Below are 12,960 nucleotides of genomic sequence, written 5' to 3'. Positions count from 1 at the left end.
GAAAATACCGACTGGAAACAGGTATAACAAGGCAGAATTAAGATAATTACTATTTTAGGTAGTAAGGAATGTAGAGTATTAATGAATTGAATATCAGTTTGGTGACATGGCAAAGAACAAGACTTGGTGATTAATGCATATGGGATGCAAAGGAAGAGGAAATAAAAGTATTCCTTCAGTATTAAATATTTCCTTTTAATACTTTTCTTTTCTTTTCTTTTTTTTTTTTTATTATTATAGGTTTCCCTGTCACTCACCGAAAAATGGATCGTTTAAACCTTTGGAGGACTCAATTATCACAATACTTCTATTCTATCGACTAAGATTTATGGCAGTAAATTTATGACAATAAATTTCTGCATTATAGAACTGAATAACTAGAAGAGGATATTCTTTCATAAAAATAATAGGATGCTACTAAATAATTGATATTATACCTTAAATTATTAAACTTGCTAATACAAATACACATGTGCAACAGCTACTGTATCCTGACAGTTGCCCAACCTCAAATGTATATGATTTCCTTTGTGGGAGAAGTGATTATATTTGCAAGAAACCTCTGAACATTGTCAACAAATATATTTTCAGCTGAGTGTCTATTAGGAGAATTTACTTGAAACTGAAATTCTAGAAAATTCCACGTCCCACCACTAAGTGGATTTGATATTATGGCAGCAACTTACAGACTTGTGGTTAGTACTGTGAACCACTACAACAGTGTGGTGATAGACCGCCGTTTTGAGCAAGCCATACATTATTGCACTGGAACCTGCCACACCTTCACGCATGGAGTTGACTGCATTGTGGTGCATCATAGCGTTTGTGCAGACCTCTTGCACATCCCTGTGTCTCAGTTCAAAGGTGCAGATCTGGACTCTGTGTTTCTACCCCATGAAAATGGGCTTTCCATAGCTGAAGGTGACTATCCCCATCAGGCCCTCACAGGTGTACCCAGGGTCAAGAAAGGCTCTACAATTCAGAACACTTGTAACTTAAAGGACATTGCAGGAGAAGCAATCAGTTTTGCCAGTGGGAAAATAAAAGAATTTTCCCTTGAAAAACTTAAAAACTCCAACCATGTAGCTTATAAAAAGGGAAGGAAAGTTAAGTCTGACTCATTTAATAGGAGGTCATTTGATTTCGACTTGCTCTGTGGCCATTATAATAATGATGGAAACCCCGCATCCTTTGGTTTACTCCGGAGTTCCTCGGTGGAGGAAAAATCTTTGTCTCATAGAAACTCACTTGATATGAACCTGACTTCCATGCTTCTTCAAAACGTCTCTGAAGAAAACCTGGTTACTCAGATTTTGGAAAAACATAAAATAGATAACTTTTCTTCTGGGACAGACATTAAGATGTGCTTGGATATCTTGCTGAAATGCTCTGAGGATTTAAAAAAATGCACAGACATCATAAAACAATGCATAAAGAAAAAGTCAGGGAGTAACATCAATGAAGGAAGTGGTCATGATGCAATTTCTAGCCCTGAAACTGTCTATATGAATGTAATGACCAGGTTAGCGTCCTACCTGAAAAAGTTACCATTTGAATTTGTGCAGTCTGGGCATAATGAAACTATAGATTTAACAGAACTGGTTGGTAACATGCCTAGTTTACAGCTGACTCCTTTCTCCCCAATATTTGGCACTGAACAGCCCCCTAAATATGAAGATGTTGTCCAGCTCTCAGCCCCTGACTCTGGACAGCTTCATACTATTGAATTGCAAGATGACAAACACAATTCTAGGAAAACAGACGCTGTAAAATCTATTCCAAATAACTCCACAGATTCTTTATATAACTTAGAGGTAAATGAGCGCAGAACTCTAAAAGCCAGCCAGCTTCAATCACAGCTGTTAACCATGAATCCTTTGGAAAATATTTCTTCAAGTAACTTAATGGAATCTCTTTATATTGAAGAAGAGTCAGATGCAAAGAAAGCATCAGATAAAGGACAAAGGACAGAGAATGGTCCTGGTCAGGAATTAAAGACCAATCAAGATAAAGTAGAATTTTCAGACCATGGAACTCATGCTAAAAAGTGTCCAGCCACAATGCAAAATGAAATTGGTAAGATATTTGAGAAACCACTTGTTACTCTTCCTGAGGAAGACCCGAAATCAAAAGTTCTTAAAGTTGAAGAGGGAGACCACAGAGATTTTATGAACCCTAATAGTCAGGAAGAGATAGATAAATTGTTAATGGATTTGGAATCTTTTTCACAAAAAATGGAGACCTCTCTAATGGAGCCACTTGCCAAGGGTAAAAACTCTAACTCTCTAAATAGTCATAGTCAGTTGACTGGTCAGATCCCTGTAGATCTTGGCCCGAAATCTAACGTTTCTTCACCTTCAGAAAAAGTTTCACCTTCCTGTCTAACAAAGATCATTGAAACCAATGGACACAAAATAGAGGAAGAAGATAGAGCCCTCTTATTGCGAATTCTAGAAAGCATTGAAGACTTTGCTCAAGAACTAGTTGAACGCAAATCAGGCAGAGGGAGCCTATCACAAGAAAAAGCAATGATGCAAATTCTACAGGAAACGTTGACAGCCTCCTCCCAGGCCAGTTTATCAGTCTGTAGAAGTCCTGTTGATGAGAAAACCAAAGATACTACTTCAGTGGTTTTGATTCAGCAGACCCCAGAGGTGATCAAGGTAAGACCCAATAGTTAAATGTTTGCAAATGTATAAACAAAAACTATTTTTGTTAGCCATGTTATGTTCTGAAGTTCCTGCTGTACGCTAGGAATAGGCTCACAATTCAGTCAGTAAAAATCAAAGGCTTTAGAGTCAAGCATACTGCTTTCAACTGCTCTTCACCCCCTGCCCAACTCTGTAACCAAAGGAATGTTACTTAGCCTCAATTTCCTCATCTATGTAATGGAAATAATAAGGATCAAGATAATTTATGTGATGCACAAGCAAGATGCTTTATACAAAGTAGGCATTTAATGTTAGTCATTGTTTTCCCCATTCAACCAGTAGATCAATCATGATGCCATGCCTGTGTAGACCTGTGTGCACTGTGGGGTACAAAGGAAGAGGACATGATTCTTAAAAAGCTTAGTCTGGTTGGGGAAACAAAACTAACATACCTGAAACAGTACATATGAGCACGTAGGCATTACTCTGAAAGTATTTTTAGTATAATAGGCGTTCAAAGAAGGTAAAAATTAAGAATCGGTGAGATTTGCTTCTCCATGCAAGTGAGAACAAATATCAGTCTAGGGTCATGGTGTAGAAGTATATCAAAAGTCTTTGAATCTTTTCCATTACCGATACGATTGCTTTTGAATTAACAACAGGAAAGCAATTATCTGCCCATTTGTATGTAGCACAGCAGGGTTATTTCTTGTTAGTGTTGTAAGTCTATCATGGGTTGGCAGGGGGCTCTGCTCCACCCATTTCAGCTACTCAGGGACCCAGACTAGTGGAAGCTCCCTGTTCTTACAGCGCCCCATCTGGAATATGTGGTTTATGAGTTCACTGAGGAAGGTGTGGGAAGATGGTGCTTTTAACTGCCTCCCCCCAGACATGACACACTTCACATCTACTCATCAAGTGATCTCAACCTAAAGGCTAAGAAATGTGGGAGAGCACCTGGAATAGCTGATGAGCACTATTTCTACCACAAGAACATACTTTACGAATCAACATGAATGAACCCAGACATAAAGACAAATTTTAAAAAGCAAATTGTAGAATACTACTATGTATTATTTAGAGATGGGTGCATTTATACCAAAAGTGTGAAGAAATGTATGGATACACCAAATACTGTATTCAGAACAATGATTAACCCCTGGGAGAAGGAAGAAAGATACAACTGAAGCAAGGTACTCAAGGGGCCTCAGATGTATTCCCAATGTTTTATTTCAGAATCTGGGTGGTGGAGCCATAAGTATTTGCCATGCTATTCTTTATGCCTTTTTATATATCTTAAATATTACACGGTAAATTTTTACTTTACTGATAAGTAAACCAATTTTTAAAACCCAGTTGGTTATTAAAGATGACATGTATGTGGACAATTTAAAAGACAAGTTACATGCTATAGCCTTTTCATTAAGACTTCTCATTAAAAATTACATTTAAGCAGGAAAAACGTATATTGTGATCAGATGAATAATTGTTACCTGGTATTTATACTGTGGCTGTTGTTCTGCTTTGCACAATTTTACCAGTGACACTAAAGTTTAAAACAATACATAATTAAGGTTATTAAATGGGGATTTGGGTCTCAATAATCTCAGATGTTCACTGGCATTTCTGTGAAATCTCTTTGTGTCTGAATCTCTTCCTTATTTGTTGACAACCCCCAATCTAAGTTCAGCTACCAAAAAATGCCACTCTGGGTTCTAAATGAATTTCCCAGTTTTTTTGACAAGTATGGATTAAAATCAAAGTCTTATTAAAAGACTGTATCCCATCAGTCTTTTTTTTTTCAGCTTTTTTTCTTTATTAGAGAAGTTGTAGGTTTACAGAACGATCATACATAAAGTACAGATCGTACCACCCTGGACATACCTGATCTCATCCTATCAGTCTTTTAAACAAGGTCCAGTAAAACAAAATGAAATTTGATGAGATTTCTTAATAGATGAAAGCTGAAAAAAGTAATTAATGAAAAGCTAATTTAAAGAGACAGGAAATACAATTCAGGAAGATACTTAATATAAGAAGACAAAAATCATTCTTTTTTAACTCAGTCACCTCCCTACTTATTCTTTTCTTTAATCTTTCTGTTTTTCTTATGAAATATTTTAAGCCAGCAGTCAGCAAATTTTCTGTAAAGGGCCAGTTAGTAAACATTTTAGGCTTTGCCAGCCATACAAGGTATCTCTCACATAGTCTTCTTTGTTTTTGTTTTTTTTAACAGCCTTTAAAAATATAAAACCATTCTTAGCTCCAGGCCTCACAAAAATTGACAGTGGGCCGGATTTGTCCACCCCTTTTTTAGCCAAGTAGAAAAGTATTGTGGGTGATATGAAAAGCAGTTTATATACCCACTACTTAGCTTTGTCACATCTTACCATTTTGCCATATTTGCTTCAAATCTTTGCTCTATTTAATATTTTCATTATTATCATCATCATTGTTAAAAACTCCTCTCAGATATAATTGAAATCCCTAGGGCATTTCTCTGCAATATCCTCTCCCCTTTCCAGAGGTAGCCACTATCCTAATATTGTTATTTATCTCCCCCTGCAAGTTTTTAAATTTTTACTACATATGTCTGTATCCGTATTTAATACATAACATTATTTTTCCTGTTTTTACTCTTACAAGACAGAGTGGGTAGAGAGTAGCAGGAAATGAGATAGGAGAGGTAGATTTAATGACCTTGTATGCTATGCTAGAGAGTTTGTTCTAGGGAGTAAGGAGCCAAAGAAGGTTTTTAGGTAAGAGAGTCACATAGAATATGAGGTTTTTAAAATAATAATAAATTTATTTTTACTTTTTGGACAGTTGTAAATTTGTCAATCGTTCATAACATTTTAATTAAAAGAGTTATGTAATGGGGCATGTAGGAAGTATTTTTAAATGGCATTGATGATCACTAAGAAGAAAGACTGATGTGACAATATTGTATGTCATCAGCATTTTAATGTGTATTTCAAAATCATTTTTATCTAAGTGAGTAGTATTTGTTGTCCAAATATAAATGAAGTCCAGACTTCTGTTGGAAGAGGGAGCCAATAGAAACCATTAGGACTGTAAGGCAGTGAAAGAAAATATTGGTCTAGATCAAGGGTCAGCAACTTGTGGCCCAACTGCCTGGGTTTATAAAGTTTTATTGGAACACAAACACACCCATTTGTTTACCTATGGTCTATGGCTACTTTTGTGCTCCATCTGCAAAGTTGAATAGTTAAAATAGAGACCATAAAGCCTAAAATATTTACTATCTAGCCATTTACAGAAAAAAGTTAACAGATATTATTTCACAGTAGATAAGCAAAATGGACTTTTGATAAAGTTCAATGTGATACTTTGTTAAAGGCATTGAAAACCTTGGAAACATAATCAAATATCAATAGCAAAAACTACCAGTGGTTGATGATATTTGATTACTGTGTCAGTAACAAGGAAAAACAAATTTTAAAAAATCCTTCACTAGGGGTTCTAGTCTCCATAGTTTTTCTTCCTTCTCCTCCTTTATCACAGCCTACCTCTGACTTTTCCACTTAATCCAACTTCTTTTAACCCCAGCCACAGAATTTTCTCACTTTGTCAATATATGTATATTATTGGCTAGTAAATGAATCTTTTCAGAACATGCTTTTGTCACAAAGCTTCTAAGTGATAGGCAACAGCCCTATAGGCTCCAGAAGAGCTGAGATGTGCAGATGGGCCTGGAAGTGAGTTGAACAAGAATAAGAGAGAAGAGCTTGCTGAGAAGGGAAAGTGGGATTATGGCTGAGGTCCCAAAGGGTTTCATAATTTAAAATGAGCAACTTACTGAGGGCGGCATGTTTTGACATGGAGGATAATTAGTAATTGAAAATAAAAACACTTAGAAACTATACTGCTTTTTTAATTCATGCAATAAATAATATCATTTTATTACTATAGCAGATGGTATTACAGTCATTTTTGGTCTGTTTTTAGCCTTATGGGCAATGGTGTGTTAACTGTTATTCATGGATTAAAATAATACACTCTAATCTACCTTGAAAATTATTTGACTGAATTTTAGCAAAAAGCCAAGAGAAAAATTCCATTACTACCGGCCTCAATTAAAAGAACAGCATGGTGGGGGGGGGGGGGATGTCAATGCAGGAAGAACTGAAATAAAGGGGAAGTTTTTTTTTTTTAACTAAATTGTAATGTTTAAATCAAGTGCAACCTTAAAATTTCAGTTGATTGAGGGAAAAATCTTTCTGGATTAGTAAACAGTACAAATTAGAATTTTACTTATTTTAAAGAATAAAAAGTAAAACTGTTGACAGCGAATTGTCAAATGCAGGCTTCAAGTGGAACTGTTTCAATAATGTGATAAAGATTATTTGTAATTAGCACATTATGTATTGGTATGCAAAATGGAGGTTGCTAAAGTGCTTAAAAATAGATTGTGTATTCATAACTCTTTTTACTCCACTATGTACAGCAGACAGTAGGAAATAACAATGAATCAGACATAGAACAAGCCTTTGTGGACCCCACAGTCTAATAGGCAAGATGAATTGTTTACTCTGATACAAAGTAGAAAGTAACAGATGCTATGAGAAAAATATGGATGAGGTGCTACAGGAGCTCAGAGGAGGGAGAAATCCTTCTCAGCTTGTAGAATACATAGAAGGTTTTCTGGAGGAGATAGCATTTGGGTATGGATACCATACTCTTTTCAAATTAATGTACTAAGGACTTCACTGTTGGTATGTGCACAGTCTAAATGATATTAAGGCTAGAGGTTTATTTTTCATAATGACTTGTACTATTTCCATTTTGCTCCAAGATATCAAAATGTACCTTCATTCTCTCTAGCTAATTTGTAAATATAAGCCTGTGGTCCTGGGGGAATCCCAGGGAGAATAGATGACTATTTCATGAATCTATTACTTCTCCCAAACCTGAGCTCTGTAGTAGTCTTATCTTGATGATCAAAGACAATTAAAATTGGTTTGTTTAACAGAGCTTTCCTTCTTAGAGAGTATAAAGGGAAATTTCAAGCTGCTCTGCTTATAATATTGTGAATTCCACGTTAGTAAAATGCATGCTAATAAGATAAAAGGTAAGAATCAAAACTTATTATTCAGGTGGGATCCCTTTCCTACCATTTTTTCTCGAATTTTGAAGTCAGAGTTCAAGCTGGCACTCCTGTGATGTAGTTATGTAGAGCCAACTGACTACGTAATTCGTATCTTGCCTTTTCTTTTTCCACTTCAGGCTCTAACAATGTGATCTCCAGCTCCCAAAAATACACCTGGTAAAAATGAAATGTTAAAATAAGAATTGGGAGGGAGTTTTGTGAACCTTCTCAAGTTTCTGTGTCTGGGCCACTAGCCTTTCTTGGCCTGTGTTTAGTAAATGGTAGCACTCAATAACCATTTGTTGAACTAATGAACCTATATACAGCCAACCCCTGCTCTGGTGCTCTAGGTCCCATCTTCTCCTGTCAACTCAGGGGCATTCCTACAGCAATTGACCCTTTCCTGTGTCATCAGTTTTTCCCCTTTGCTAGATCATTTCATCTGCAGGAAAACCATTCTCCCATCTTAAAAAAAAAAAAAAAAAAGGTCTCTATTGACTATATGTACCTCTTCAGCTAACACTTGCTTATCTGCTCTCCTTCACTCCAGAGCTCCTTGAAAGACTTGCTTGTTCTCATTGTCTACAGTTCCTGTCTTCTGGTCCCACTATTTCTAAATATCCCAGACACAAACCCACTTACCATTCCTCCTGCCCCATACCTGCATGGCTTACTCTGTCACCAGTTTTCAGTCTTTTTTAAACTATCACCTTCTCAGTGAGGCCTTCCTCCACTGCTTAAATTGTGTGCACATAGCTCTGGCATTCCTTTTACCCCTTTCCTGCTTTATTTTTTTCCCTAACATTTACCATTCTCTGATATATTATTTAATTTACCTATTGTTCCAGTTTGCTAATGCTGCCCATTATGCAAAATACCAGAAATGGATTGGCTTTTATAAAGGGGGGTTATCTGGTTACAAAGTTACAGTCTTAAGGCCATAAAGTGTCCAAGGTAAGACATCAGCAATAGGGTACCTTCACTGAAGGATGACCATTGGCATCCGGAAGACCTCTGTTAGCTCGGAAGACATGTGGCTGGCGTCTGCTTGCTGCCAAGTTGCGTTTCAAAATGGTATTCTCCAAAATGTCAGTGTCAGCTTCCAACAGCCCTCTTCAAAATGTCTGTCTCAGCTGCAAGCTCCTCTCCAAAATGTCACTCCCAGGTGCCCTCTGGTTCTTCTGTTTGTGAGCCCCTTTATAAGACTCCAGTGAACTAATCAAAGCCCACGCTGAATGGACGGGGCCACACCTCCATGGAGACATTCAGTCAGAAGTCACACCCTAACCAAAGGTGTCACTCACAGTTGGGTGGGTCACATCTCCATGGAAGCACTCAGTCAGAAGGTTTCAACCTAATCAACACTAATATGTCTGCCCCCACAAGATTGCATCAAAGATAATGGCATTTTGGGGACCATAATACAGGCAGACTGGCACACCTAAGTCCATCAGCACTATCACCACTAGAAGTTAAGCTTTGAAAGCAGGAAATTTTGTCTATTTAGTTCCCTGCTATATCCCAAAGCCTAGAATGGTGATTAACGCTTAGCGAGTGTTCAGTACATATTTGTTAATAATTTTTGTAGGAACTTTTGTTTGTATACTGTATTCTGTTGTTTAATTTTTTCTTTGCACCCAGTACTGTCCTTTTGTAAGCAGAAAACATAATAAAGTTAAATTTTCTAATAAAATATCCTAAGGGATTTCCTCATTATAGCTGGACTTGAGCCCCCTAAAACTAGACTTTTCCTTATATGACCATCCTCAGAATTGGATAAATTATCTGGGTAAGCTGATCCCTTCACAGACTCAATTACACCATACCTTGCATTGTCTTCCTACTTCATGGTAAGAGCTGAGATAGTCAGATGCAGGCCTCTGAATCACAGTTTTGCCTTTTCCTCCCCAAATTAGAAGCAAACAGTAACTAATTTGAACTAGATCTGACAGTTCCTTCTATCATCCCCTCTCAGGGACCTACTTTTGGAGACCACCATTGTGGTATTTACCCTGGGAGGCACTCTGGCATCCAAGAAGCACAGCTCATCAGCTGGCATATTTCCAATTTAATGGTCATCATTACTAGGGTCCTTGACCATCAGTTAAAGTCCTCAGAATTACTGAGAAATCATACACATACACATACTCATACCACAAACTACCAAGGAAGACAGTGGAGCAAAGAATTTTATAATACTGGCCACATGCATTCACTAATGTTGAACATGGCATGGTTTACTCCAGAAAGACATTGGAAAGACCCTTACAGTTGGCTCCTCCCATTGTAATTGCCCACATCTCTTAATTTCCCAGGTTCCTAAAGTGAATTTATAAACTTTTTCTTAGTCCTGCACTATGTTCTTCTTCATTCTGGTTAGTCTCTCCAGGGGAAATATCTCACCCAGAAGCAGCCTTTCTCTTCCAACATCCAGCCCCATGGATTGTACTTTCTGTTACCAAAGCAGAGAAAGTAGGACATAGGACATGTTGGCATCTGTAGTAAAATTTCTTTGTATTGGTCTTTTCCCGGTAAAGGAGAAATCACTATAAAAACTATGTCCTTTGGTGCTGTTTTTCAGTTATCACATACTCTTTGAAACTAACTCACATTTTTAGATCTTTTCTAGAATCAGACAGGTATACTTTCATACAAATACAAGTCAGTAAATAAAAAGCAAATAAACCAGCTCATGCTAATCTTCCTTTGGCAATAACTCATTGTGACGGACTTATTCTTCTCTAAGCCCCTTTAGGGAACCTGATCTTTTTTTCTCTTTGAACTTTTTGGAAAACAATTGGCTAATTCAGAAGTTAAGAGTTTATTTCATCATCAAAGGACGTGGAGAAATGTTTTCTTGCTTAAGAGTGTAGCAGAACAGGCTTTTTACCACTGTTCTGACTTTGAAATTTCAGAGACTCATGGGAAACAAATGAAAGAACAAATATTTGTTGTCCTTTGCTTCATAACCAGTATTGTACCAGGTACAATGAGGGAAAGAAAACAGGATGCCGTTTCTTCCTCATGTCTATATTCTGGCACATAGGTGCTCAGAAAAATGTTGAATGAATGAATGATCTTGCCCACAAGAATTCAGGCACTATTTCTAAAACATCTCAAAAAAAAAAAAAACCAAACAAACAACATTGCAGTAGAAGCCTATTACTTGAATATGATTGAGATTGATAGTTATTCAGTTATTCAATAAGGAATCATAAACTATATGCATTTGTATATATGTATATATATATATATATATATATATATATAAATGTTTTGACTGTAAAATGTGTATCCTGAACATTTTAATATATCTTAAACATTTTATTTTAACTCAAGACCATATAATGTATTCAGACATCTTTGATATAGGGTCAAAGCCTTTTCTTTCAAAATGAGTCTGATGATTGGAGTTCCATGACATCTTTCTTTAATAACTGGGATTCATTTGTTGACAAATTTCCAGTTTCAATTTCTTTAAAATGAAAAGGGAACTTGAAGTTTGTAGTGAAGTAAATTGAATATAGGCACCCTCTAGATTTTAATGCTTTTTCTTCTTTAGCTCACCCATACCTAATTCTACAGCAAAAATTTTAGTAGTTTGCCTTTATTGAGTCTTTATAAAGCATTCAACTTATTTTTCTTTTATTTTAGAAACAACTCTTTTTTTCATACTCATATTTGCTTTAGTTTATATAATGAGTAATGAGATTGCATAATTATTCTAAACACAATTAGCATGAACAGGTTGGGGACAGAAACAACTGCCTCTTAATAAGCACACATCTCAACTGCCAAGATAAAAAATGAGAGAACATACCAGAAAGTAATAACCTATTAAACATGGATCATGTGCCATGGGTATTGGTTGCTTTGTTTTACAGGAGAAATGGAGAGCATTGACTATTACAGAGAATCGGTTAAGTGAAGGTCATTTAGGAGAGATTCTACAGTATTTCACTAAGCATTGTATGTATAAACTAAGAATTACAGAAAGGGGGCTTATATGGTTAGAGAAGCCTTCATGAAATAGGCAAAACTGAGTTGGACTCTGAAAGATGAGTAGAGTATGTGTAAACTGAAGAGAGAGAATTCTCAGGAAAGAAGATGAAAATTCACCGAGGCTGATGGAAGACGCAGGAAGAAGGGGGAATATGACTGAAGTGTTTAACAGAAAAAGCTCTAAGACAAGTCTAAAGACCCAGTTTCATTTAACAAACTTTTTTGGCATTTTAATTTAGTGATAAATAATGAGAGAGAGAAGGGTATTTCTAGGCAGGAGGGTAAGGAAAGCTACCTAGTTGAAAGAGTTAATGTGTAAGGTCAGTGAAAGAAAGAAGTGGGAAAATAAAGAGGGCCCAGGTTGAAGGATTAAGACTAGTGGTTTCTAATCACACTTCTCTTTCAACCATAGTACACTGAGAGCTTTCAATTAAGATTTTGTCTGATACTACAACTTAAAAAATATATATGTTTAGATGTACATATATTTTATAATGTCCAAGATATACATTATAAAAGAGTTGTCAGAATATCTTGAAATCAAGAAAAAAGCAGATTTTATTTAAGTTGCAGAAAGTAATGGAAAACCAAAGAATAATTTCCACTAAGTTAAATTAGGCAAGGTATGCTGTTTTTTAGGGATGGGGGGAAGTGATATTTGGTTTATATTTTCTGGAAGTAGAAAATAAATGGAAATCTAAGTAGTCAACATACTTAAAGATTCATATGTAAAGAACTGTATGAGCAGATGTTTAACACATGATAAAACAATAGAATGTTTTAAAAATCTGAGATTTCTTTAAAGGTTTTCAAAGAAAACAATGTCTCAAACTGAAGATATACTATGTTATTACTATTTGATCATTTTTTACGTACTTATTTTAGCCAAATTTCATTTATTTACATGTATTTAAAGCTTTTTTCTCATGGCATTTATTTTCACTTTCTTAACCAACACTTTTGTCAGTTAATTTTCAGATGTGTCCACAATCACTTCAAAAAGTTTATTTGATACCTAAGATAGTCTTCTGCTAAGGAGTATCTGATTTTAAAATCTGAGACCAACAAATCCCTTTGTAAATACCATTTGAGAATGATAATTTTTGTTTTTCTCCATATTTTGACCAAATAGATTTACAGGTTTTTAGATATTTTCTTCCATTTCAAATAAGAAATAAAAGACTCTTCTTAAAATGA

General features: G+C 35.9%; 1 protein-coding gene across 4 annotated transcripts in view; it reads left to right on the top strand.

Moving 5' to 3' along the window:
- The window catches only part of PPP2R3A (protein phosphatase 2 regulatory subunit B''alpha), a 243,680-nt gene that overhangs the window by 81,106 nt on the left and 149,614 nt on the right, over positions 1-12,960 (top strand). For all 4 annotated transcript variants that reach the window (XM_037844535.1, XM_037844542.1, XM_037844529.1 and 1 more), the window contains exon 2: positions 241-2,663. In XM_037844535.1, coding sequence (XP_037700463.1) covers positions 672-2,663 — 1,992 coding nt within the window. In that variant the 5' untranslated portion in view covers positions 241-671. The remainder of the gene's footprint in view (positions 1-240; positions 2,664-12,960) is intronic.

Source organism: Choloepus didactylus, chromosome 1 (assembly GCF_015220235.1).
Source record: "Choloepus didactylus isolate mChoDid1 chromosome 1, mChoDid1.pri, whole genome shotgun sequence".
Classification (NCBI taxonomy): domain Eukaryota; kingdom Metazoa; phylum Chordata; class Mammalia; order Pilosa; family Megalonychidae; genus Choloepus; species Choloepus didactylus.
This window is presented reverse-complemented; position numbering and strand designations above follow the sequence as displayed.